The 26,369-nt window shown below is 52.3% G+C and overlaps 2 protein-coding genes across 8 annotated transcripts in view; one reads left to right on the plus strand and one right to left on the minus strand.

Moving 5' to 3' along the window:
• Nucleotides 1-7,813: 7,813 nt before the first annotated feature.
• On the plus strand, nucleotides 7,814-15,026 carry LOC118245347 (tumor necrosis factor ligand superfamily member 10-like). Its single transcript, XM_035541450.2, has 5 exons — nucleotides 7,814-8,065; nucleotides 11,400-11,546; nucleotides 11,850-11,883; nucleotides 12,414-12,521; nucleotides 12,900-15,026. Exons 1-5 carry the CDS (start codon nucleotides 7,847-7,849, stop codon nucleotides 13,349-13,351), a joined length of 960 nt encoding a protein of 319 aa, XP_035397343.1. The 5' UTR covers nucleotides 7,814-7,846; the 3' UTR covers nucleotides 13,352-15,026.
• An 8,226-nt stretch (nucleotides 15,027-23,252) lies between these two features.
• The window catches only part of LOC118245349 (H(+)/Cl(-) exchange transporter 5), a 48,990-nt gene continuing 45,873 nt past the window's right edge, over nucleotides 23,253-26,369 (minus strand). For all 7 annotated transcript variants that reach the window (XM_035541455.1, XM_035541462.2, XM_035541461.2 and 4 more), the window contains 2 exons: nucleotides 25,626-25,842; nucleotides 23,253-24,579 (listed from right to left, as the gene is read on the minus strand). In XM_035541455.1, coding sequence (XP_035397348.1) covers nucleotides 24,489-24,579; nucleotides 25,626-25,842 — 308 coding nt within the window. In that variant the 3' untranslated portion in view covers nucleotides 23,253-24,488. The remainder of the gene's footprint in view (nucleotides 24,580-25,625; nucleotides 25,843-26,369) is intronic.

The raw sequence follows: 26,369 nt of genomic DNA on the forward strand, positions 1-26,369 counted from the left end.
GGCTGTGTCCGTCCCCCTGTCCCCCACACTTCCCCTCCCCCCATTATTTTTTATTTTTATTTTTTAATGCTCTGCTTTTCCAGGAGGTTGCAAAACCCAGGGGATGAGTCAAAACAACCCAGCAGAGCTTCCTTTTATTCTCTGCAGCCCAGGAGCAGCCAGGTGTCATATCTCAGCTTAACCATTCAGGGGAGGCACCAGTCAACCTAAGTTGGAGACGTCTTCCCTTGAGGTGCAATGTCAGATCTGGGGCTGAGTCAGGAAGAGTCTTGCTGTGGGAGAAGAGGAGCCGAGCTGAGCCAACCCAGAGCCTGCCCGTTGGCAGAAGGCTGCACACACTAGCTCTCCACCACAGCTTCTAGGAATGGGAGTTTCTGGCCAGCGAGGGCTAGCTTGTGCCCATCCAACCAAACAGTCCTCTCCCACCTAGGGTGACTGTGAGAGCCTTCAGCCTCAGCCCTACATCTGGCAACGTGTGGGGCCGGAGGAGCTGGCCAGCTCTGAAGATGGCCTGGTGCAGCCCGGCAGGAAGGCCTCTCTCCCCAGTGACAGCAGGGAAAAGCAAACCCTGGCCCCAGCCAAAGGGAGGGAGGGAACTGGTGGCAGATAGGGGCTGCAGACTGCTCCCAGCCCGTTGAGTTTGGGAGGGTATGGGTAAAAAAGGCTGTGTCCTCATGTGCTCTCCTTGCAGCTTTGCAGCCAGCACACTGTGGGGCAGTCCGGTGGCTGCTTTAGCTCCCGGTCAGGCAGGCGGCAGGTACAGGGGCTGGAGCCTGCTGTCCCTGAGCACTGTGCAGCCAAAGCCAGGCATACACTGACCCAGATCAAGCAAGGTGCACTCAGCAATTTCCAGAAGGATGTTTCTACTAAAATATTACTAGGCAGAGAGTACATTGGCCCTGTGAACTGCCTGGACAAGGGGAAGGGGTCCCTTGCAGTTCTGTGGGTAAAACGTAAATATACCTCAGCCTACTCTCAAGGAGCTGGATAGTTGTGGGGATGGGGAGGGAGGAAGGCTGAAAAAGCCCTGAGCCAGCAGGAAACCTGCGGCGGGAAGCTCTGAGTCAGCTTCAACTACTGCTTTGCTGAAATCGGTCCTCCGCACAGCCTCCATATGGTTTGCATGTTTCTCCAAATTCCCTGGAACAAAGCAGAGGGTCTGCGTTCCTCACAAAGAAAGCACACACTGTGTGTGTCTGTGTCGGGTCTGTTTGTGTGTGTGTGGTGGTTTTACTCAGGTGGGCAGCCAAGCCCCACCACAACTGCTCTCTCTCTCCCCCTCCTCAAAGGGAGAGAAAATATGATGAAAAGGTCTCAAGGGTTTAGATAAGGACAGAGATCACTCAACAATTACCATGACGGGTAAAACAGACTCAGAGTAGGGCGATAAGAGAAATGTATTGCCTATGACTAACAAGCTAGAGAAGTGAGAAACAAAGAAAACAAACCAAAAACACCTTCCTCCCATCCACCCTCTTCCCCCTCCTCCCTCCCTCCCCTCCCCCTCCCCCTTGCTCACGCCAAGATGCCACGAGGGATGTGCGAGCAGCCCACCCAGCACCATGCACAGGCAGCACGCCCCAGCACAGCAGCTGTGGCTGTCCTGCAGAGCCTCCAGAACCACGCCTGAACTGGATGTGCAGTGCTCTGCTTGCCCTGTTGCTCCTTCACCAAGAGCTGGGACTGCCTTTCCTGAGGGATATTTGGGATATGGCTGAGGAAGAAGAGTTTCTCTGAGTGTCTCTCAGAAACACAGATTCCTCCCATCATGAAAACTTTGGCTGAGGAGATTTTCTGTTGGTTCAACAGTGGCCTTAGGCAGATTGGGACTGCCGATCCCACAGAGAAACTGGGTGCCCAGTTACTGCTGTATCAACACTTTGGCATTGTTAGACAACATTTCTGGAGTGCTGAGTCATTCTGTTTGGGTGCTGAGTCATGTCTGCTTGGGTTGCCCCTTCCTGGTCCTGATGACACAGAATCACAGAATCACAGACATGGCTGAGGTTGGAAGGGACCCCTGGAGATCATGTGGCCTGCCAAGCAGGGTCACCTAGAGCACATTGCACAGGATCGCATCCAGGAAGGTTTTTAAACCGAAGAAGAAGACTCCACTCTGGGCAACCTGTTCCAGAGCTCTGTCAGCCTCACAGTAAAGAAATGTTTTCTCATAGTCAGTCAGAAATTCCTGCATTTCAGTTTGTGCCAGTTGTGACTTGTCCTCTCTCTGGGCTCCACTGAAAAGAGTCTGGCCCATCCTCTTGACACCCTCCCTGCAGGTATTTGCACATGCTTATAAGATCCCCTCTCAGTCTTCTCTTCTCCAAGCTAAACAGGCACAGCTCTCCCAGCCTCTCCTCGTATGAGAGACGCTCCAGTCCCCTCATCATCTTCGTAGCCCTCCGCTGGACTCGCTCCAGGCGCTCCATGTCCCTCTTGTACTGGGGAGCCCAGAACTGGACACAGGACTCCAGGTAAGGCCTCACCAGGGCTGGATGGATGGGCAGGATCCCCTCCCTCAGCCCGCTCGCAGCACTCTTCTGAATGCACCCCAGGAGACCATTGGCCTTCTTGGCCACGAGGGCACGTTGCTGGCTCGTGGTTAACGTGCTGTCCACCAGGACTCCCAGGTCCTTCCCCGCAGGGCTGCTTTCCATTCTAGGTGGAGGAGGAGACAAGAGAGCAGGCTTTAATCATCCCTCCTTGATCTAAGCAGCAGCAGGACTGCCATGGCCATCTTCAGCTGCTTTCTGCCCATGCCCGATGGAGGGATGGTAACTTTCTGCTTGGAAAGATGTTACAAGGGAAAGCACTACCTCTTGGAAAGTCTGAAACTGGCTGCAGGAGCTGGGACCAGGGTCCCAGTGCTCTTGGTACTTCCCTGTTGGCATCCATCCCTTTGCACTATTTCTACATAATAAGCACCCTGGGAGCTCTCCTGCTGTTTATGTGTTTTCTGTAATCTGCACCCAGACCAGCCTTTCCTCCCTCTGATAGAGCACGCTCGGCCAGGGCATGTCCCTGCAGCAGAGCATTTGCAGCATCCCCCAGGGTAAACAAACACCAGGGCATTGTATAAGCTGGGCATCTTCCTGCCGGTGATCTCAACTACTTCGGCAACCTCACAGGGAGCAAGGTCCTCTGAAAACCTATGCTAGACAGAGGGAAAATGAGGCACAGAGGGGCCGGGGCCAAGGCATGTCATTGGCACATCACCTTCTGTTTCTCAGGTTCCTGCTACCTGGTAAAATATTACACTGCCCCAAGGAGGGGGTGAACCACCCGGGCTTTGCTGGGCCACAGGAGAGGACTGGCCAAGGGAGCAGGGCTGGTTCCTGCCACCCCAGGAGTGGGTGCTCCCTGAGGGAGCAGAACCGATCACAGATGTCAGACACAGATGTCACAGTGCATTCTCCATGTGGTTTGGGCAGACCTGCTCAGGAAGGTGAACTGATCCAGTACATCAGCTGGAAGCACTGAGCTTCCCATTGAAACTTGGAAGTATGGTGTGAAGGGGGAGAGGTTTTTTTTGTTTTTTGTTTTTTTTTTTTGCAAATAAGGCTTGGCACAGGAATTCATTGGTTCAAATCAAAAGACAAATGTTAGAGAGAGCATGCCAGGGAGGTTAGCAAAGTTATTCCTGAGTTGCGTGCACTGATTTCACATCCCGGGGGGGCTGCTGTTTCCTGAGATCATGTAGCCAACACATGTTAGAAATCATCAGCTGCTCAAGCAAACGAGGCCAGGCTGGGGCTTGCCTTAAAGGAGCAGCCTCAGGAAAATGAGACCTGGATGTGGATCTCTGCTGCAGAAGATTTGAACTGGGAAAGAATGCTCTGTTGCTGACCATCCCAAGGGGGGTGTGGGGGAGTCCAATGTAGGCTAACCCAACAGATCCTGCACATACTATTGTCTCTGTAAAACCTGGGAAACTAACGTGACTAAATTGCACATTCTTCCATCATGACTGAAGCAAAGCCAAAGTGAATCTAAGGGGCAGAGTGCAAAATCCCACACAACTCACATTATACAGGCAATCTCTGCCTAGTTTCCCCCCTCCAGTGCCTTGCTGATGACACAAGCAAGATCCCAGCAAAACACTCTCTCCCGCTTTTCTGCACTGATTCTGTATCACCCAGTGCTGAGGAAACAAACTTCCAGGCTCAGCTGGCCCAACTCTCCTACTGCACAGACCAGGAAACATTAAAAGTAAAAAAACAACTCAGCCAGTCTCAAGAGGCAGTTCTTCATCTGACTCCCACCCAATTTTCTTTGCACAGTTCAAGTTCTGGTCCTGCCCTCACTCACAGGCTTGGCTGCTTTTCAAACCTCCTATCTTCAAGGCAGAGAGAGCAGCCCCAGGCTACTAAGTTCTTGTAGCTCCAGGCATCTTCTCATCAGAAGAGCGCAGCTGGGTGCTTGCCCCATCCTCCAGAGCAGCAAATGGACCAGGATCACAGCACATGGATGAGCAGTACCCGGGTTGCTTCTGCACATGCATCCATGTCCCAGATTGCAAATGCATTTGGCTCCTCAAGTCCAACTCCACCAAAAGCAAGAGTATGACCATCTCTGCTCTCTCCCCACACTGGCTGGCTGGCACCTCTGACAGGCAAACATTGCCCCTTGCGTGCGGGGTTCCTGCAATCCCTCAGTGCATGCAGCCCTTCAACAGGCAGCCCCCAAGCAGGCAGAATTGCTGCCTGAGACTAAGGAAAGATTTTGCAAGTGTTTCAGTGCACAGATGCACCTTTTTCTGGCTTTGCCTCCACTCTTGCTCAACCTAGTTCTGAAGGTACTGAGCCTTTTTAATGAGAACAACCAGCAGGGTTCAATCTCCACCGCATTTTTAGAAACGGATAGCCACCTTTCTCCTTGCTGAGTGCCCTTCCCCAACTCCAACAGAAGCACCTTGCCTGTGGCAACAGCCATCACTGCATTTGGCATGTCACTTCACTTGTCTTCCACTTCCAGACACTGGCCAGAGCAGGGACAGTGCCCACACTAGTGCCTGAGCAGAGCAATGCCTGCCTCTCGCAGGCTGTGGGTACCGTGTCATGCACTGACCTGGGGGAAACCACTTGATTTGGCAGGTGTTTTTGGCTGCAAGATCCCCTTGTCTCAGGAGTATCCTTCTTGACACAGCATGATTAGATCAGTGATCTAAAGACACTTGTATGGAGCTTGCATTATTCAAGGGTTGGTGAAGTCTTTCATAAAAGCAATAAAAGCAGATAACGTGACCAGTTACCCACTTTTCCATGTCTGGGAGGTCATGACTGCTCGTCACATGGCTCCTCTGCATGCAGGGCATGCCAGCAGCCTGGAGAAGCCTGACGTGCCTGGCCAGTGCTGCAGAGATTACTGAAAATTTGTGCGTACTTAGGGCTAAAATTGGGCTTGGGGATATGAAAGTGCTGAGACTGTGACCCTACCATCAATTCACAGCAAATCAAGCACGGGTGGAGGGAGGCCCATTGAGGAGATCCCTGCAAAACTGCTCCTGGGGTACGTGCCCTGCCAACCCAGCTGCAGTGCTGGGTCCAGAGAGCAAGGGTCGAGAGGTAGGATGAGTGCACAGGCATCAGTCTGAGGGGCAAGGAGGGAGCAAATACCAACCCCACAGGGAGAACTGCCCAGGGCCTATGGCAGGAAGCCGTTACCTGCAAAATGAAAGTGTCTGCTTTACAAGAAACATGAGGAAGAGTGGGCAGGGTGAGCAGCTGGGCAGGGGGCTCCCCAGCATTGCTGCTGCGGCACAGCTGGACCTCTGCACAGCTGAGCACTGCAGGCAACAAAGAGCTTTTCCCTCCACAAAAAAAAAAAATAATAAAAAAACCTAAAACACTACCTTCTACCTCCAGCTCCTGTGCCCTTTGCCAGGGTGCAGCACCTCCATAATGGGTGTGAACTGCTGCAGAGACAACACCTTCTTCCAGGAAGGGCCACCAGCATGAGCCAGGAACATCCACAGGCCACCAAGAACGGCTGGTGCCGTGACCAGACAGCCAAGGATGATGAGGAAAGGAGAATGAAGGAGGCCCCAGGGGTCGCTTCCAGTGCATGGGGACCACCTGCTTCACTGGAATGATCACTCTAAATCAGGCACAAGAAAAGGATGGACCTGCTTGAGCCCTTGTCATGCTCTGTCTCCACGCAGGACCAGCTCAAATACCAGGGCCACCAGCCCACCTCCCTGCACGCTGAGTGGTAGCTGCATTTGGGATGGGCAATGGGGCAGTCTCAGACAGAACCTCCTCCCAACAGGGTCCGTCTCCTCCAGGCTGGCAGGGACCCCCAGAGAGCCTCACACTGCCTCACTCTCCAAACAGGGCAAAGAGCTCCAGTGCTCCAGGAACAATGAGGCCATCTGTATGGGCCAGAGAAGTATGCATAATTAAAGTAGGACTGGAAAGATGCTTGAGAGGTTTTAGTTCAAGCTCTTGCTCTGGCACTGACGGAGGGACAATTCCTATCCCCGCTTACCATAGCCCACGGCAATTATGGACCGGAGAGGAAGTTGATGCTTCCCTCCCAGACACGCAAAGGAATCAGAGCAGCCACAATGTCTTATAAGAAGAGATACTGGAACTGCCCTTTTCCTTTTAATGACATCGTACTTGTGAATAGCTCCCTCTCCCTGAATCCTGACCAACAGCGTGTGTCCCACTGGGGCTCCCTGCTGGAAATTTGTCTGCAGAAAGACAGAGATTTCAGGATTCAGTGGAAAAGACAGTACCATTTCTGGCAGGCAGGATGAGAAGTGGGACAAGTCCTTTTCTTAAAGGAAAAAATGCCATTCATTGTGTGAGAGTGCTAGAAAAGTGAGCCACTGGCGAGCTGTCCCTTCCTAGCAGCTTCCTTCCCCCAGTTCTGAGGTGGGGGAGGTTCCTCAGATGACACATGCTCTGCAAGATCCAGCCCAGAAAGTTGAAGCTTAAGGGGCAAATCCTGAATTGATTTTATTACTGAATTACCACAGACATTTTTAATACCCTCAAGGATCAAAGCTCAGCCTCGTGGAGCTGTGGCTCACAGCTGTCACGGACGGCGTGCAGCACTAGGTGGGGACCCAAAGGGCACAAAGGGAGCACAGCCAGGCTGGCACAGCGTAGCTCTGGCTCCATGGCCATGTCTCCATGGCCACGTCCCTTTGAACAGCAGTGGCTGCAGCACCGGGCTGTGTCCCTGCCTAGGGACGGCTGTGCGGTGTGAAGACTTGGGAGGGCGGTGGGCCACGGGGCAGCTTCTTCCATCGTGGGTTTCACCGGGGTCCAGCCTCTCTCGCTCACAGTCAGGTCCTGTTTTGCCCTAAGTCGTAAATTTGGCCCCAGCACACCACTCGGTGCTACTGCAGCTGTCTGCGGGTTTGGGCTGGGGCTGGTCCATGGCTTCCCCATGTCCCATCCTTAGAGGAGAGAAGGCAGATCTGGGAAGACCGAAGTGTTTGTGTATTTCTTTAAGGTCTCACTTCCATTCCAGAGATAAAAGCACTAAAGGCCGTAGACTCACCTGACCACGAAGTCGTCAGGCAACAGCCTTTCTCCAGGCTTTCTGTTTGCTTTCCAAACAACATTTCAGAGCAACTGGGAATGCCTTGGGATCGGCAGCCAGACATCTGAGAGCACCAAAACAGCCTGCCCCTCTGCCAGCCGAGCCCTCTGACCAGCCCCTCGCGGCGCCCCGTCCCGGGACGGGTTGTCCCAAGCGGGGCACCCGGCCCCGCTCCCCCGCCGCCCCCCGCCCCGCCGCCCGTCCCGGGACCACCCCCGCCGCCTCCCGCCCCGCGGCCCGCCCCGCCGCCGCTCCCTTCCCCTCGGAGCACGGCGGCGGCGGCGGCCGGGCCATGGCCCCGCAGCAGCCCCGGGCCGGGCCGTACGGGCGCTCCGACAGCGGCGGCTCGGAGGCCCGCATGCTGGCGGACGGCCCCGGCGGCGGCCCCCGGGGGGGGCGGCGGCGGCGGTGCGGGCCGCTGTGGGGCAGCGTGGCCGTCATGGCCATCGTCGCCCTGCAGATCGCCTCCACCACCGGCCTCTTCGTCTACTTCACCATGGCCATCTCCAAGGTGAGCCCGCCGCGGGGACAAAGCCCCCGGCACCGGGAGGGGGCTCCGCGGGGCTTTGCGGGGCGGCGGGGCGGGGGCTGCCCCCCGGGAGAGCCCGGCCTGGGCTCGAGCTTCGGCGCGGAGCCGTGCTGGGGGCCGAAGCCCCGGCCGGGAGGGAGGCAGGGAGGCAGGGAGAAGGGCGCCCCGAGCCCCGTCCGCAGCGGGGCAGCGCCTGGCCCGGGTCCGCCCGGAGCGCCGGGTCCGCCTCGGAGGCCGGCCTGAGCCCGGGGAAGGGGGCTCAGCACCCTGCAGGGCTGCAAAAGCCTCTTTGTGAGCCTTTGGCTGGGGAGAACTCCCGCACCAGCAGATCCCGGGCACTCGCTCCCGCTCAGTCACAGCAAGTAACCGTGCCGGGGTTCAGCCGTTCTTGCCCACCCCCAGTGGCACTCACACCAACCCGTTCCCAAGCTCAGGACCCATGGGCCAGGTGCTACGACCCACCCCAGCTGCTGCCGGGACCCTGCAACTGGCCTGCCCCACTGCTGCCTGCTGGAGACCACCAGCCCCAGAGCTTCAGGGCCCCCTGTGACCACTACACAGATGCGTCCTTGCTGCAACAAACTTGCACGCAACAGACCTGATTCTGTTACCAAACCCGCCTACACATATTATTGCCCCTGCTAAGACACAGCAATCCCCTAGCAGTGGAAGGGTCGAGGAGGCTAAACACCGAACAGAAGAGATCTTTGCTATGGAGAAAGGGAAACTAAGTACTGCCAAGCAGCTTTCTGGGCGGCTCTACCAATGGTAATCGTCAGCTTTGATGATGGAGGGCTCATCGTCAAGAAAAGAGCGCTGGAGTGCCAAGCATTGCACGAAACCACAACAGAGGGGGAAAAATTGGAAAAAGTGCTGCCCATGGATGCAGGAGGAACAGCCTGTCTGGTGCCCGGTACAGCATCCTTTGGAGCAGACTCCCCTCCAGGCTTTGTTTCCGTGCCTGGATCCCATGTGGCACCCACTGTGAAGGATTTACATGAAAGGCAGCAGTGAGAGGACAGAAATGTGGGCAGACAGAGCCTGGGGGAAGGTATGAAGGAAGATGGCCACTTAAATATACCTCTTGGGATAATTTTGGAGTCTGTTCACCAGATCCCTGCATGGGATCAGTGCTAGGTATAGGCAATCAGAGCTCAGCACATCTGGGGACTCCGAATCACTCAACCCGGGCAGCCTGTCCTCACCCCAATGCACACGCGTACACACGGTCCACCTCCTCCCCCTGCGCCCCCCTCCCCCAGTTTTACAGAATTTTCTCTCCTGCTTTTCACTGAATTTAAAGCCCTACCCTGTGCATGCTTCCCAGAAGGGGAGACAGACAAGGTAGGCAGAGCAGCTACCCTCTAAAATGAGAAGTGCTGGTGGCACAGGCAGCCCGTCACAGCAAGCCTTAGTGGAGGCAATTAGCATTGCAGTCAGTGCCAGGCAGTTGTTAGTGGACAGAGGGATAAAGTGCATGGCTGCAGTGCCCGTGGTTATGCTGGGACTGTGCTACCTCGTTACCAGGACTGATCGGGTGAGAGTAGACCCTGGTTATGCGTGCACGTGCTGTGATCTGTGCTCCTGGCAGTGCAGAGGAGCATGCTGCGTTCACTGGCTTTGCCCAACCATGTGCTCATGTTGTGGAGCTCCATGTAAGCAGCCCCACTGCTTGGAGATTTACTTCCTCAGCAGGCGCTGTGCATCCACCCACTCAGACAGGCACGTCTTTGCAAGACTGCAGCCTAGCTGGCTAAATCCACATGAGGCAAAACTGCTAAGGCTACTCTCACCCTTTTGCAGTCATCCAGCTATACGAGCCACCACATCGCTTCCTCTGTGTTCATCACTGCAACCCATCTCCCAAACACAGTGCTCCTGGCAAATCCAGCCAGCCAGCGCTAGGACTGACTGTTGGCCCAACAGGAAAAAAAAATACTTTTTATCTTACTTCACGTAGCCTTTCTGCTGGTACTAGAGTCCCCATTGATCCCAGTCAAGAGGCAGGCAGCGGTATGGTGGGAGCTGCAGGGCTTAGAGCAGGCAGGGACCCTTGGGAAGCACAGGATGCTGGTGAGACTGACAGTGTGGCCAAGCCCAAGGACTCCTGGGTTGTGTCCTGATCTGGGACAGACCAAGGTGATAAAGGTGGGATGGTCAAGGTGCTTGTGTTCGTTCCTGGCTCCTGGCACACTGATTTCAGGGCAGTCGTCCCATCTGTGCCTTGGTTTTCCCACACCCTATACAGCAGAACAGCAACCCAACAGCCAGCCATGCCTGTCATCCGTAGGGCAGCTCACCCCACTGGGACACCAGGGTCAGAACTGAGCCAGGTCAGCCTAGGGACACACTGGCAAGGCACAGTTCACCAAGCAGCAGCTCACATCATATGGAAAGAAGGCTTCCCATCGCAAACCACAAGCCAGCAGACTAGAAAGTTTTTGAGATCTGCCTGGGCTGAGTGCTCATTCTCCAGCCACCATTTTGTATGGCTCAGCCCTGGAAGGGAGAAGGTGCGTGAGAGCTCTGTTTGCAACAAGCTCAGTTCAGCAGCAGTGAAGCATGGAGCCTGGTCACCACGCAGCAGGCTGCCTGGACACTTGCAGACTGGAGCGGCAGCTCTCACCTCTGTACACAGCCCCTGTGCAGGCCTGGGGCACGCGGAGGGCAGTATTGCAGGGAAACTGCTTCCCCAGGATCTGCGAGTAGCTTGTTCAAAGCTAAGGCTGGGTTCTTCTGATCAAGACACCACATTTCCCCAGGGCAGGAGCAGAAGAGGTGAAGGAGATGGAGAAGGGGATATTTTGATGCCTCTCCTTTATGTGGTGCTCTGCAGTTTGCAGGAGTTCATGTCTCCCGTTCTCCTCATGCTCAGCACTGGGACGCAATGAAAGGGGCTGTCATGTTTCCCCAAGAGCTGGGATGAGCAAAACTTGCTTCTGCCAGCCACGGGGATCGTAGGAGGACAAGACGAGCTCTAATCTGTCCAATTCACAAAACAGGTTTTTGACAGAACTCAGGATCCACCCAGCCTTCTGCCAACTAATTCCTTCCCAGCAGAGCAGCTTGTCAGTGTTTGTGTCCCAGTGGCACCAAGTCATCCCACCACCAGCTCTGTGATCAGGGAAGTTCAGGGTCAGTCTCCATTTAGTGGTGTGGCTGTGGGCGCCCTGACACAGGAGGAGCCAGGCCAAAGGCAGCTGAACCCATACGCATACCCCACAGGAGAATCGCCTCTGCGTCCACCAGCCAAATCACACATACTGCCTTTGCCTGCTCTGTGCAATTCGTGGACGTCTGGCTGTTTCCATTCCAGCTCAAAGCCCAGTCACAAGGGAGCTTGGAGGAGCTGAGGTGTCTGCAGCTCATCAACCAGCAGCAGGAGGGCTCCAACTTGGAGGAGCTAATCAGCAACCAGCCTTGCCTCAAGCTGGCCAACACCATCAAAGCCTATGTGGCCATGGTGAGCACGGGCCTGTGGGGCTGGGGAGGGTGGGACACACAACAGGAGGGCTCCTGCTTGCCTCCCTGCATCAGTTTCCCCATCCGTCTCACAAGGGGGTGGCAGAGGCTTGATTTAAGTGGGATCGGAGGAGTGCAGCTGCACGCCAGGCCCTCTGCAGATCTCTGCATCGAGGAGCTGGTAGAGTCCAAAGGCACAGTGTGAAAGATGGAAAAGCCTGGAAAAGATGTGAGGAGCTGGGGAGCAGGAAATGTCCTTTGCATCTTTAAACCATGGGGCTGTTTTTCTTCTCTAACGGTTCAGGTGACGGAGAACATGATCCACAGGAGCGTGAAGGGTGAGTTCGTCCTGGCTGAGCACCTGGGGCAGGAGATGGGGCTCCGCTCCCTGGGGACTGGTGCTGCCAAGCAAGGATCTGTTTGCTCACACCCAAACTGCACAGACGGAGCCACAGCCCACGTGTGCACCGTTCAGCGTGTGGCCAGGGATGCCAGCAAGCTGGGCTGCTCGGTTGCTCCTGGGGCAAACTCCACCAGGCAGGGCACCGCGGCTGTGAGCTGGGGTGGGACAGGGGGGCGCAGACTGTCCCGCTGGGTGGGGAAAGGGCTTACATCCCTCGACACAGGTTGGAGGGACAGCTGTGTCTGATTGGAGCCTGGGGAAGCAGGGCCCGTCTACCACAGGGACAGCACCGAATGTTAGATAATAATTGACCAGACATTTCCACTCCCAAGTAAACTCCCCCTTTGTAGGGTCAGTGGGGCATTGGCCAGTTTTTTCTGGTCGCTAAGGACGTGCTCTGGTGGCATGGGTCTGGGGGTCCCCATGCACTCTGGCCTCTATAGCCATTCGTCTCTTTCCTCACAGAGGCCCGGAAGAGCTACTTCAATACCTCGGAGGGACAGGTTCCTCCCAAAACACCTGGCAAACCCTCAGCACATCTCACCCTCCGCCCGCAGAGCCTGGCCCTGGATGGTGAGTTGGGGGAGGCTAGCAGGGCACTGGAGAGTTTCCAAGGTGGGAACAGGGAGGGGATCTCACCCGAAGGGCAGGGGGCTCAGCACGGGAGGTTGCGTTTGGTGGCAGGTGGGGAGATGTTTCTCCTCTCCAGAATCACAGAATGGTCGAGGTTGGAAGGGACCTCTGAAGATCATCTAGTCCAACCCCCCTGCCAAGCAGGATCACCTATAGAGCACATTGCACAGGTGTCCAGTCCAAGGCCACACTCTCTACCCCCACTCCAGGCTGCATGACCGTAAGAGAGTGAAAGGGCCACCCCCTCCCTTCCTCCTGACCCTGAAGGATGCTTCCCAGCGCAGTGCACTCCCCTTGGTGACCCTTCCTTCTCCCCAGGAATCTCCAAGCGCTTTGGGAACCTCTCCCAATCCTGCCGCCATGCCATTGCTCGCTGGGAAGACAGCACCATCCACTCCCACCTGCAGAACATCACGTACCGGGATGGCCGGCTACGGGTCAACCAAGCGGGCAAGTACTACGTCTACTCCCAGATCTACTTCCGCTACCGCAGCGAGGGGGCCGAGGGGGCCAGCACCCGCATCTCCGTCCCCCAGCTCGTGCAGTGCATCAACTGGAAGACATCCTACAGCCAGCCCATCCTCCTGCTCAAAGGGGTCGGCACCAAGTGCTGGGCACCCGAGGCAGACTACGGCCTCCACGCTCTCTACCAGGGGGGACTGTTTGAACTCAAGGCCGGCGATGAGCTCTTTGTCTCGGTCTCCTCGCTGGCCATTGACTACAACGATGCAGCAGCCAGCTATTTTGGGGCCTTCCAGCTCGACCTGTGACAGCCTCCTCATCCTCACGCCTCCCCTGTGCTCCTGCTCTATCGACTCTTCTGTGCGGCCCAGGGTGGCAGCTGTTTGAGCTGCTGCTGAATGCAGCTCCCACATGGCCGGGGGGGCCTGGTGCAGCGTCGTTCCCTGCGTGTGTTGTGCCTTGTGGGTGTCTGCTGGAGCTGGGTGAGACTGCAGGGATCGCAGCGTGGGACAGGCCTCCAGCAAGAGCCGCACCACCAGGATACCTTGTGACCCCCCCCCCCACCCTCCACAAAGCAGAGGCACAGGGGTCACAGCCACAAATGCAAGACCAATTCTCCCTGTGGAAGGACAACCCCCTGCAACTCTGAATCCACGTTTAGCAGAGGCAGGTCCAGCAAACCAGGCTGCGAGGCTCAGCGACCCTGAGCTGGCGGTGTTGGGGCAGAAGTCAGGATTATCAGAGAGCAGCGGCACAGCGAGCACTGCTCCAGGGCTGCCTGCCACCCCAACAGCATCAGGGGACAGCCTGCAGGCACAAGGCAGACCCAGCACCAACTTCCAGAAAGCAGCAAAGGAGTTTCATTTCAGGATAGTTAGAAACCTGGACCAGTGCCAGCAATCAGCTTCTGAGGAGTCAAAGAGCAGGGCCACAAAGCTGGAATAATTACCAGCACAAGCAACCACACCTAGGCACGTGGCAGAGATGCGCACCTTGCCCCGGTGGATTAGACGTCTTCAGTGGCACTGCATCAACAGAGCCCAGGGCTTAGCAAGTCTAGAGCAGCATCTTCTCTCCGTCCCCAAATAGCTGAGACTGTGTCACACCAATGAGAGTGCCACGCCATCAGGAGCCTGGGGAAGCCCATCAGAAGAGCAGAAAGCTGGGGGAACTTCAGACCCTTCAGACCCTGGCACCCTGGTCTGTTCCCCAACAGGCTGGCACAAGCACCAGCACCCGCAGACCCCCAGGTGCTTCTTCGTGGCCCACACAAACCCTCTGACAGCGATGAAGAGACTTCAACCCCCCAGATCAGCTGTTCCCTGAGAGCAGCCTGGCCTGTGGCAGCTCCCCATGAGCCTTGTGTGAGAGCAGTGGCATGCAGGGAAGGGGTGCCCAGCCCCCTGCTGCTGAGCTGTGCCAGCGTCGTCGTGCTGCGGGTGAGCTGGTCCGTCCTGTGGGACAGGGTGCAGCTCAAATGGACAGAGCTAAGCCGAGGTGCTTGGCATCAGGCCTCCCCTTTGCTTCTGACCAAGTATCTCTTTCCTTAGGGTTTTGTTTCTCCCAGCCCTGTTGGGCCAGCACAGCTGCTCTCTTGCTCACACCATGAGCCTTCGCAGTCGTTACCCTCCACGATTTCAGCTCAGGCCATGCATGAGCCCATGCAGTAGCAGCACGGAGCCCAGCATGGACAAGACCAAACGCCCCGTTGTTAAACCCCCAGGATGTGACAGACACAAAAGATGTGTTCAAGCAGAGCAGAGCATGATAAAGCTGACTGGGACACTGGGGTGGATGCAGCCCACTTTTGTAATTACCTGTGTACTCTGTGTCATATTAAGTCTGTTGGTGTGCAAGTCGCTCTCCTGCACGGACAGGCCAGCAGCACAGACTTCCACGAAGGACGCAAGTACCCCTCCTGCCGACACAGCTCTATGGGGTGGGGGTCTCAGTGCCTGTTTAAATAAATCCTGTACTCCAGCACTGGCCTTGCACCTCTACATCAGGTTCACCCTGTGTAATTAGCCCTATACCCCTGCACAGCCACAGTGCTGCCCAAACCTGACAGTTTGATGTCCGAGTCAGCTCACATGCTTTCCACTAACATGCTGCAGAGCATCTGGGTCTTGTGCAGCCCCCCCTCACTGCAGGGCAGCCTTGTCTGCCCCCCCCCCATGCCACATTCCTTGCCCTGGCAGATAATCCAGCACAAAATTACAGCAGGCAGAGCGCTGCACAGGCTGGGAGCAGCGGGCTGGCCTGCCCCCTGCTTGCTTCAGCCCTCATACTTCCTCACCAGCCTGAACAGAACCCTGCTGCCCTGACCTGCTCTCAGCCTGACCCCCCCACCCCACGAGGCATGGCGCAGGGGTGCTGGTATGCCAGTGGCAGCAGTGAAACAGCTCAGGTGTCAAGGCAGAGCTGTGAGTGCCAAGGCTGCCCTGGGGAAGAGGTGTGTGGTTTCCAGCAGCTCCATCCCTGAGACTTGCAGGCAGACCCCAGTGAACGCTGCAGGCAGTAGCTGGTCCTGTCCCATCTTGCATCCCTAATCTCTCCAACGGCTCTGCAGCCCAGGCCAAGGTTGTGCCAGGGCAGCTGCTGCCACTCCCCTGTGGATGCCTGAGGCTTTCCCAGGGAGATGCACCCCTGCTTCTGACCCCCACTGGGGGGGGGGGTGCACGCTAGCTAAGCCCACCTGGGGCATTCAGCCTTCACACCATTCCTCTGCACCATCCTGAGCCAACTCTGCAGCTCTTCCCCACGGTGCTGGGAAAGGAAGCGCTTGGGCATGCCATGCAGGAAGCAAACTGCTCCCATCAGCTCTTATCCACAAGTAGTAGGAGGCCGGGCTCTCATGGGCTACCTCCCAGTTTTCTGGGGTAGTTAGCATCCTTGTGCTGCTCCTCTCTGCTTTGGGATTGCCAAGCCCAGCCCAAGGCTGCTGGGAGCTGGGACAGCTCAGCCAAACCAGGGCCAAACCCCAGGGTACTGAGATGGGCTTGTTCCCCTCTGCATTGAAGCTGGGCAGGAGTTGCTCTTTGCTCCTGCTGCCCATCCCACAGCTTCCCAGGCCTGAGCCTTCTCTGTCTTCATCCTTGGCTGCCCCCACACTGCCCTGCTCTGTGCCCAGCACCCTCTGCATTCCCCTTGCTCCACCGCCCCCTGGCATTTCTGTGTCATCACTGCTGTGCTGCAGAGCCCTGCTTCAGCCCCAGCAGCCCCTCTCCGGAGGAAGTCCCATGGCCTCATGGAAGGAGGGAGGGGAGGCTTGGCCACGCAGCGTGCTTGTCTCTGACCGTCATGTTTTGCTCTTGCCCAACACAAACAAAACAGCGAAGCCTGCAGCACAGCTGTGTCACACGTAATCCTGTTTAGCAAAGATCCCCAGCCACACCAGTCCTCATTGCATGCCTGCAGACCAGCTGGCTTGTGCTGCTATTGCAAAATCCTTCCCTCAAAAAGTACCGTTCAAATGGTACTTTATTCTTAAAAGTCTCATTTTCCCTCTTGCTTTCTGGGCTGCCTTGGTGACTAGTGACAGGAATCAGACTCCCAGGGCTCTTCCAAGAGCGCAGAGCTCATCTGGGTTCCTGTGGCCTCAGCCCCTGAGCCGCCTTCGGCAACAGCTGTGGGAGCTCAGAGCTCAACCAGACAACTCAGAGCTGCAGGAAATGGAGCAGGTGGTGCAAAGGTTTTCGATGAAACACAGCTTAGCTTTCCCCCAGCACGGAGGAGCAGCTAGGAGGTTGCTGTTTCCCACGCAGCAGCCAGGAGCCCATGGCATCCTAGGTAAACCATCCTGTTGCATGATCTGGGAGAGTCAGGCCCAAGTGGGGCTGCTCCACTTTCCTGCAAGGGAGATGACTTGTGGGCGGGTGTTCTTTATAGAAGAACAAAAAGCATCAGGCCAAGTGGCATCCTCCTTAGTCTGGTGAGAGCCAGGCAACGCTAGGCAATGAGAGAAGTGACAGACTGGGGGAAAAAAATAGCTAGCACAGTGAGGTGTAGCTTGGCTCTGGCCTGGGACTGTCCTGTCAAGGCACTGCAACATCTCTGGCAGCTCTGCAGCTTTTCCAGTTCCCCTGGTCTGTGTGCTTCACAGGGCCCAGCCGTAGGGAGAGAGGTTTGCAAGTGTCCCCCAGAACTGGACCTGCTGCCAACTGCACCTCTGACACCCCCAGGTATAGACCAGGCCTGTGGCCACCTTGGAGGAGACCAGGCTCCTGCAAGTCCTGATGAAGTCCCCAGCCTGATTTAGCTCAGGGTTCTGGATCATTCCTCTTCCTTTGCTGGCTCTCAGACAGCTCAGGGAGCAGGTGTGTTCCAGCTGCTCCTGGTTTCTCTGAAAAAGCAACAGCAGTATTTTACAGGTGCTCCAGCCTCCATTTCAGGCATTATAGTCATGTAAAACTGCAACAACCATCACCAGAAAACCCTCTCTGCCTCACAAAGGGTGGTGTTTTGTGTCAGACCTAAGCTGCCTGGGATTTCACCGGCTGCAGACACAAGGTGACCCCATTAACAGCACAGAAACAGAGCCCCACAGCCAGGATAAACAGACGGGCGGCAGGCACCGCTAGCGCTGCAGGGAACCACCCTAGGGAAGAAATCTGGGGCCCTGGTGCCTGCACCAGCGCTTTGGACAAGGGCAGTGTCCCCGTGCTGGGAAGCAGGCCAGGCCCCGTGGCTGGCATGAGCTGGGCCCCGGCCTGTCCCCCAGCACCCTGCCCATCTCCAGCCCTGCCCTGGGAGCAGCCACCTTCTCTCCCAGGGGGCCTCCTCCGGGCTGCTTCTGCACATCCCACCCAAGGTGGCAGGGAGACTCTGGTTTCATTCCCACTGACATCCTGATGATTCCAGCACCAGGCAAAGCTGCCTCACTACTTGCTGGTACAAAAAACAGGCCCTGAATTTTTTAAGTTTGATTTTAATTGAAAGTCCTGATGACTGGGCAAGGTCAACCCAAGGGCCACATGCACAACCCATCCTCAGAAACTGAATGTCTTCATTTTAAAGGCTGCCTGGAGGAAGAACTTGGCTTGTGCCTTTCTCCAGGTTGTGATTTCATTTGCACAACATTATACAAAGATCTTTTTTTTTTTTTTTAAGAATACCTGCAGAACACCCTGAAGACATGAAGAAGATGGGGAACCTTTAACCAAGGGATTTTGAGGTCAGAACCATAACCTGCTTAAGCGCTCATTATCTTATTTTTCTACAATTGCCAGAAATGGAAAAAGCAGTTTGAGTTAGCCAATGAATGAGAGCACAGAGCCAGCACTACTCATTTTCTTCATCAGAAGACTTGGTCACTCATTAAGCATCCGTGCCTCGACTACCTCACCTGTACAAGATGTCTAGTACGTCAGTCTTTGTAAAAGTCTCTCAGACCCACAGGTAAGAGCACGATATGGCACTGCAGCAGTGCAGCTTGCACAGAGTACTTTTATCCACCACAGCAGCTCAAGGAAAGTCCAAAGCAATGTTCCCAGCAAGCATGGCTCTCATCTCCTCACCTGTCCCAGGGTGAATTTCTGGTGGCATGGACAACACTAGGCAAAGACCTTGATCTACTCCACATCATGGATTTTACACCAAAAAGCCTGTACGTGCCTATATGTGCGTGCACGTGTGCATAAATACAGATACTTTGCCACCTAGTAGCATATAAAATAATACCATTTGTTTCATTACTCATCTGTTTGCCCACTGCAGCGTTACTTTGCCCTGCAGTGATTTCTTCCTGAAACTGTCAAGGCAGAGCCAGAAGCAATGTTGGGCAAGGCGAGCGCAGGGTGTGTGCCAGCCTGCCTGCATTACCTGGGAGAAACTTGTGGCTTCAGGGAACAGGATCACTGCTAAACCTCAGTACTAGCAGCCCAGTTAACAAACTGCTCCAGAAAAAGACCAGTTTGCTCCCCTTCACCGACCACAACCTCCTTGCTCCCCAGCCTGCTATCGCTGCCAGGTGACATTTCACAAACCTCCCTTCCCTGATGCTTGAAAAAAAAGATAGGGGGGATGGAGGACGCAACAACAGCTCTAATAACATTTTCAGGTTGACCTTAATTCTCATGGCTTCATCATGTTTATTTGATCCAGACGCATACTCCTTCCTTGTAGTTGCTGCCAAGTAATGTCTTATCTTCACTGTCTCGAAGCTTTGCTTTCAGTTCATTGTGTGGCTGCGCAGACAGCTCAGACAAACTTGCCAGACAGCCCAGGGTGTTTACAATGCTAACTTTGTTGCCCTTTGTCTCTAAATAAATTCTGGGGCTGATATTTTCTTTTTTTTTTTTTTCCCCCTCTCTGTTATTAACCAGTTCATCACTACGTCCAAGTCTTTTGTTTCCTTCCAGACAAGATCTGGTTTTACTTTCAAGTCCCAAGCCCTGATCAAGTTCTCAAACGTAAGGAGGAAATCCACACTGAAAAACACGTCAACACCCCAGGAAATCATTTCTTGGAACACTGTAAATAAAGTGTACAAAGAGAAAGCCCATGCGGGAGGTTATGACCTTACTATTGCACACACCCAGACACAAGAACTCAGAGAGCTTCCCTGTCCTGCAACTGCTCCTCCTGAACCTCCATGCCCACCTCACTTCCCTGCACATCTTACAGTACAGCTCAGTACTGCTCTGAGATAGCTCATCCCCAAGCATTAGTTAAGCCTTGAAAGAGGAAAATGAAACACAGCAAACCTATTTCCTTCAGCAAAAAGGATTTGTGTAACTGGAGGAAGCAGGATGCTCATTAAACCAGCCCTACCTACGGGAAAACGTTAATGCTCTTGCAACACAAGTGAGCAGTGAACCAGAAGAGGGAGACTGCTCTGAACATAGTTTCTCTGCCCTCCAAATGCAATTTTCCTTTTACTGCCCAGACCTTGGACTCTGAGCAGCAGGCCTCAGATCTGCTGAAGCAATGAAACTGATTCCAGCAGCTCGGTCATTCCTCCATTTTCACTCACACAAACATCACCTCCTTCCTCTGGCACTGTCCCAGACCTCCCTGCCAGCACAGCCAACTCCCTGGCTCTGAACATGCTCTCCGTTTGGGAAGAGTGAGCTGTATGCAACAAAACAGCTGAGGCAGCTTGATCCAGACCCACGTATGCAGAGCATGAAGGGAAAGGCTGTTCTCCCCGAGAGAGGCAAGCTGGGGATCCCAAGAAAAAGAATTCCAACACCTACTCCATGTAGCAGCATTCCTGGGGCACAGCAGAGGCAGGAGGAGACCTGCCCCTCACTTCTCCCTCCTGCCCATCAGCAGAGCTGTTACCTAAGTTCTGACTCCGGTCCCAACACTACCACTCCAGACTACCACCTGCCTTGGGCCAGCTGGGAAGCTGGCAGGGTGGGAAGGGCTGGCATCAGGCCACCTTACACACTACATTTCACAGCGACAAAGTTCAGAGAACAGCAGTTTCTTTGCAGACAGGTAGAGAAGATGGGCTTTCTCCTATGCTGGCTGCTCAGCTCACTAGCCCCATATCTCCATAACAAACTATCTCGTGAATTTTGCACCCTGTTCAAATCCTAGTACTACACTTCCTGGGAGGAAAAAACAACAAGCTCCAACTCATAACCCACCCTTAAGAAGGCCCAACAGGCATTTAAGCCTCTCCAAAATGATCCCAAATAATGTATTTCATAAATACAAAATTACCCCCAGGGAGGTGGGGTGTGTGCGTGCATAGAGATTTGTATAATGAGCTGTTTGCTGAAGAGAAACTCCAGGGCTCCTCCTGGAGTCACTCCGAAAGTAAAACAATACAGAAGTAAGAACAGGATAGGGCAAAACCCTTAACAGCAGCTAGAACTGCCCTAGGCAGGGGAACCCTTCTCCAAACCAGCACCATTGATTACAGGCAACGTAGAAAACATTTGAGCTCAAAAAACTGATTATGATGATATCTCCCCTGAATTTTTGATGAAACAGTTTAACACATTTCAGTAGGAATTAAAGTGAGGAGACACTCCTTTAAACAAAAGCTCACACCAAACAGCTGGGAGTCTCTGTAACCAACGTCTTACCTGTAGAAATGAAGGCATCAATCCCAGTACAGAGCTATCCACCCATAGCAGCATTATCCCCTAATGAGCCCTGTGTTCTGACACCACTGCTGCAGCCAATGCAATAACATTGACTGTGTAATTTTGCTGCAAGTTCCCCTGTAGAAAACTACAGCTCAGAAACAGGGCTGGAGCTGAAATGAGTATTTTTGTTACATGGAAACCACTTCCATTGGTTTTATGTGGTCAGCAGGTTTTCACTTACAGAGCAGCTATGAAATCACTCTGAGCTTCTATTTTCACCTTACCCACACGTACCAGACCTCCATTCATTAAACTATATTCTCGTTCACCAAAAAAATCTGTTTTCACACTAAAAAGATGCAAGAGTGGAGAAATGTGTTCAAGTAAGAGGAAAGTTCCTCTTCAGAAGCTTGCAAATAAAGGCCTTTTACTATTGCAAAACTTCTTTTATTTGCCCATCTTAGTCATGTTTGGTTTGGCATTGTGAGGACTTGAAACCCTGCCTCCACCAAGGACTCAACTTCTCTAAAACTCTACCAGACTTTCCCACAAATCCTGTGTTTTCTCACACTCTCATCTTCCTGTGTATGATTTTCTCAGGCCAACCTTTCGAGGACAATTTCTCCATACCAGGAAGCTGTGTGATAGGCACATTGATGGCTCTTTGTCCCCTTCTACCCACAACACTACCTTCAGAAACCCTAAAATTAATTTTGCAGCTTCTTGCTGCCATGCTCCCGCCCCCACACAACAGACTGGTTGTGGTCTCCTCTGAAAGGTTGCTCTCTATGACCTGCCGATTTCCCCAAGAGCTTCTCCTTTGGAAGCAGGGCACGAGCCAGCTGTGACACTCCAGCTTGCGACTGGGTTTTCCTGTCAGCACCTCTTGCAATTACCTGACTTGCTGGACTAAGGCTATTGCAGCCTTCCCACAAGCAGTCCCTCCCTTTCCCTTCTCTGATAAGGGCACTTACCACAGTGACCGAGTCCAGCATTACATGTTAATGACTGTTAGAGAAAGAAGCTGTCACATACTGCAGATCTAATTATAACAGGGTCTTTATTTTTCAAGCTAGAGACTCCCTGCATATTGCAAAGTAAGCAAAAAAAAGGCACAAAACAGAAGCTTATGTCTTCCTGGTGTCCCACGCGTGCCGAAGAGAACAAAGCTTTCTGAACAGCATGCAACAGGCACCCCTAGCCTCCTTCAGTGCAGATATCCTCTGCAGGAAGCCTGCAAGGAAAAGAGGAGGCTTCTTCCCTGTTCTCAGACCCAGGCTCATAGAGCATCCTTCTTACTGGCAAGTGGGGGACCACCCTCTCAGAACAGGGCAAAAGCATTTAAAGGCACAGCTTCTGCCACCACCCGACAAAGCCTGCTGACAGTCAGCAGAGAAAGAACGCAAAGCATTTCAAGTTGTGAGCACCTTATGGGCACACGGTAGTCCTTGTTTCGAGTCTAAGATGACTCGAAAACCATCTGCTGCCGTACAAACACATCACAAAGTTGTGGCATTTGCTTTATAAACATAAGATATTTCATCCATTGTTAACATCTTGGCTTGATTCAGCTTTAAGCCATACAAGAACTCAAGTGGTAGATATCACCTCACTACCACGTTAAAGTAGTGGCAACAGGTAGTTGATGTTGGATGTCTCTGAAAAAATAAGCAAGCTGGCTTTTGTTCCAAGTACAGATGAGGAATATATTTATATTTAAGAGAGCCTAAGACTGAGAAAATCTCTAGCCATCTCTAGTCAGGAGCCCCATTTGGCCACAGAAGTTTATCCTGCACAGAAGCAGCAGCCTCATGTTGACAACCCATCACGTCCTGCCACTGCACCTCGTCTTGCGGGTACTTCAGCCAGGGTGCGGGAAGTTGGTACCATGGTGTCTGCGGCTGAGGCTGCAGAGTGCAACGCCTGCTTAGCAGCTGGAGGTTTGTCCATCAGGAAGCAGAGTAAGAGCCCCTACTCATTTGTCACAGGCATTACTCAGCAGGTCAGCTCCTACCCTGGGCCCCCTCCTGCACTGATGGTGCTGAACCAGAAGTGAAAGGGAGCTGCTTCCATTGACAAGCCTCAGCCACAGACAACAAATGAAGCCTGCTTTAGACAGAAGCCACAATAACACCGATCTCCAAAAGGAATTTATATACGTTCAAAATTCCAGTTAACTGTCACAATTTTATTAACAGAAAATTAATTGGAACAGGGATTCAAGGAGCACAGACTTGGAACGGAGCAACTCTCAGGAACAAGTTATGTTGCTGACAGGTGTCAGGCAGGGTTCTTATTGCATAGTTAGTGAAACAAGAGAAATCGAGTGGCAAACATACATAAAGTGGCAGTGTTCTCAATCCTAGAGCCAGGATCCGAGCCTGAGTTTGGTGCAGGGCTGAAGAGAGTAGCAGGGAACAAAAAAATGCATCCATGTAAACATTCTGGGCCCAGGAGTCTCCATTAAGACATCCTCAGCAACATAAGACACTGCTGATTAAGGAAGAGGTCAGTTGCACAATAACTAATATGATCAGACTTTACTTAGAAGTGCAGTAAAGCCAGAAATTTAGGATTCAGTCTGTGCAATTTTAATTACATGCTCAAGAGAAATCAAGAAGAAATCCTTATGCACATATCTAAAAAAAGAGAGCATGACAAGAATACAACTCTTCCTGTCTCCTATTCGGGATTCTCCTAGCAAGCTAGCATCAGACAGTAATTAAATACATTCACAGAAGATTAATCAAAATAAACTTTTTCCCAATTGAAAAGTGAACCCAGTCTTAAGACGACTGGTCTGCTGGGGGATTTTTTTTCCTTCTCTCAGCAAAACATTCTTAGCTAGCCAATATCGATAATTGAGGGGTTGAGCTCTTATATGGAATTCGTTACAGAACCACCTGACAATTTTATAAGTTTTTTTTTTTTTTGACTGTACAAGGTTCTTATTTTCACTAATTGGCTCACTGGAAATACACTGCCCCTGAGTTACAACTGTATCCTTCCGCCACCACCTTAATACTGTGTGCAAAAATCATCTGCCTTCAAAATTTCTGAAGGTATACACCTTGTCTTTCCTCCCCACATTAGTAACAAGAATTCAGATAAAGTAAAAAGAAGAGAGATAATTCTGTAGCATTTTGCTTTTACTTCTTCATGGAATCTTTCCAATGCAACTTCACAAAAGCAACGTAGTCTTTTTTCTTCTAAAAAGAAGATTAATTTTCCACAGACTATGTAGTGCAATTGGTTATCTTGTAGAAAAAAAATTATCTTCTTCAGCTCCATGAAAGGAAATGCTGAAATTAGTTCCAAGGTCTCAATAAAAATAGGAAAGAATATCCAGGTTCTTCTATAAAGTTTCTTTTGTGTTTAACACACAACACCTACTAGTCTGCCATTAATTGAAGAGTATAGAATCTGGGTCCTGGTTAGCCAGCTGTGCAATGTGCTTTAGTACATCCTTTTTGGTAATGATTCCAAGTAGCTTCCTGAAAAATTAAAACACATTTTCAGTGCATCAGCATCCACGGAACATATCCTTGCTCTTGCATAGCTTCTCATATGACAGTTTTAACTCCTTGCAGTAGCTCCAGCACTAGTTTGGATCACAACGCTGACACTCCATGCAAAGTACAGCGCTTGTAAGCCCAAAGAGATTCTATCAGTATTTTATACTGAAAAAGTAAGACTTATAACCAAGACACAATTTTTATTAATACCCACCTGCCTTCTCCAAAAAGATCGGCCTAAATGTCTAGGACCGCATTTTAAGTGCTGGTAGTCTCAATAGCTACACTTTCATAAGTATAACTGATCAGTCATGATAGGTGCTAAGGAGCTGAACCCAACTTCCGTTAGGAAGCACTGTATGACAAAGCTATTTATTTTTTTAATCTGAAAGTGAAAATGATCAACTGGTCTAATGGCATCACAGTGAAGAACAGGGAGAGAATCCCTTTTTGGTCTGGTCCTTCAAGGAAAGGACCATTTGTTTCAATTCTTTACCCTTGTTCCTTCCCACCTCACCAAGCTCACTGCTTCCGAATTGACACCGCAATGAATTCAAATGGGGGCATGATACACATGACCAGATCTGCAATGGAAGAGGCTGAGCCCTTTCCATCAATTTTAGGGATATCAAACCCATCACCACATGGAGCTATCTCTGACCATTTCACTAACCTTACAGGATTTATGCTACTCCTTTAACTGAAAGAGGTTCAGTGGTTTCACAGGTTTTTTTTTTTTTTTTTCCAGATTACTTTTTTGCCCTAACTGATATTCAGTTCTACATATCAGAGGCCTTCTCTCACTTGAAGTTCTGACTGAGATGCAGAGGTTTAATCATCAAATGGTTTGAGTTGGAAGGGACCTTTAAAGTTCCAAACCCACTGCCATATTACTCTCCTGCATGGAGTTTTCCTACTACAGTTGAGCTGAACAGCTCAAAGATGCCAACTAATCCAGCATTACCCATTGGGACTCAGGCCCAAGATTGCATTTACAGGTAGTTTTTTTTTGTTATTTTTTTTACCCATTATGAGTAACCAGGCACTGGCGCAATCCAAGCTTGCGAAATATATCCACGACAATTTCCATGGGTGTTTGGTCTGTCACTGTAAAAGGACTGAGATCCAGGATGCTCCTGAGTTTCAGCATAGAGGGGAAGCTTGGAGGCAGTGGAGGAGAGTGGTCAGTGAAATAAATAATTGAAGTGCTCACAATTCCATCCTGCTTCTTCCGGGCATTTTCTAGAAGAATAAATATTTGATTAAATAACCTTTCCGTTTTTAAGTTGAAGAACATTTCCTTTTCTCTCTGCCACATTGGAATGGCTTTAGAGGTCCATTCCTTCACTTCACTTGCACTGTTTCTCAAAACATGTAGAATGACCCAAGCTGGCAGTGAAATGATTTGTACTTTTACCAGTCACTGATTTGGGACCTGTGCAGGGTAGCTGACTAATTAAATAAGTCTTTTTTTTTTTGAACAAGGCAAACCCAAGAATTCAGTCACATCACAAAGTAGCCTGACAGAAGGAAGGAAATATAAATATAATATGATAGTGCGCTTTTTCTGTATTTCGTTACATTTTGTCATAAGCATTTGACCAGATACTTATCAGAAAAGCAATACTTACATACTCCAGAAGAATATATTGTATGCAAAACCGACAATTTACCTTAAAAGAGGGAACACACAGGGTTGTTTCATAGCTGCAAGCAACTTAATTATAGAAACTACTCTAATTGTGCCATGGTACAACCCCAGCTCAGGA

Source organism: Cygnus atratus, chromosome 13 (genome assembly GCF_013377495.2).
Source record: "Cygnus atratus isolate AKBS03 ecotype Queensland, Australia chromosome 13, CAtr_DNAZoo_HiC_assembly, whole genome shotgun sequence".
NCBI classification, from domain to species: Eukaryota; Metazoa; Chordata; class Aves; order Anseriformes; family Anatidae; genus Cygnus; species Cygnus atratus.

Excerpts from the sequence above, each read along its gene's own strand:
- LOC118245347 (XM_035541450.2), top strand. The coding sequence starts at position 7,847 with ATGGCCCCGCAGCAGCCCCGGGCCGGGCCGTACGGGCGCTCCGACAGC. Across the intron at positions 8,066-11,399 it reads TCACCATGGCCATCTCCAAG|CTCAAAGCCCAGTCACAAGG; the intron begins GTGAGCCCGCCG and ends TTTCCATTCCAG. Across the intron at positions 12,522-12,899 it reads GCAGAGCCTGGCCCTGGATG|GAATCTCCAAGCGCTTTGGG; the intron begins GTGAGTTGGGGG and ends CCTTCTCCCCAG.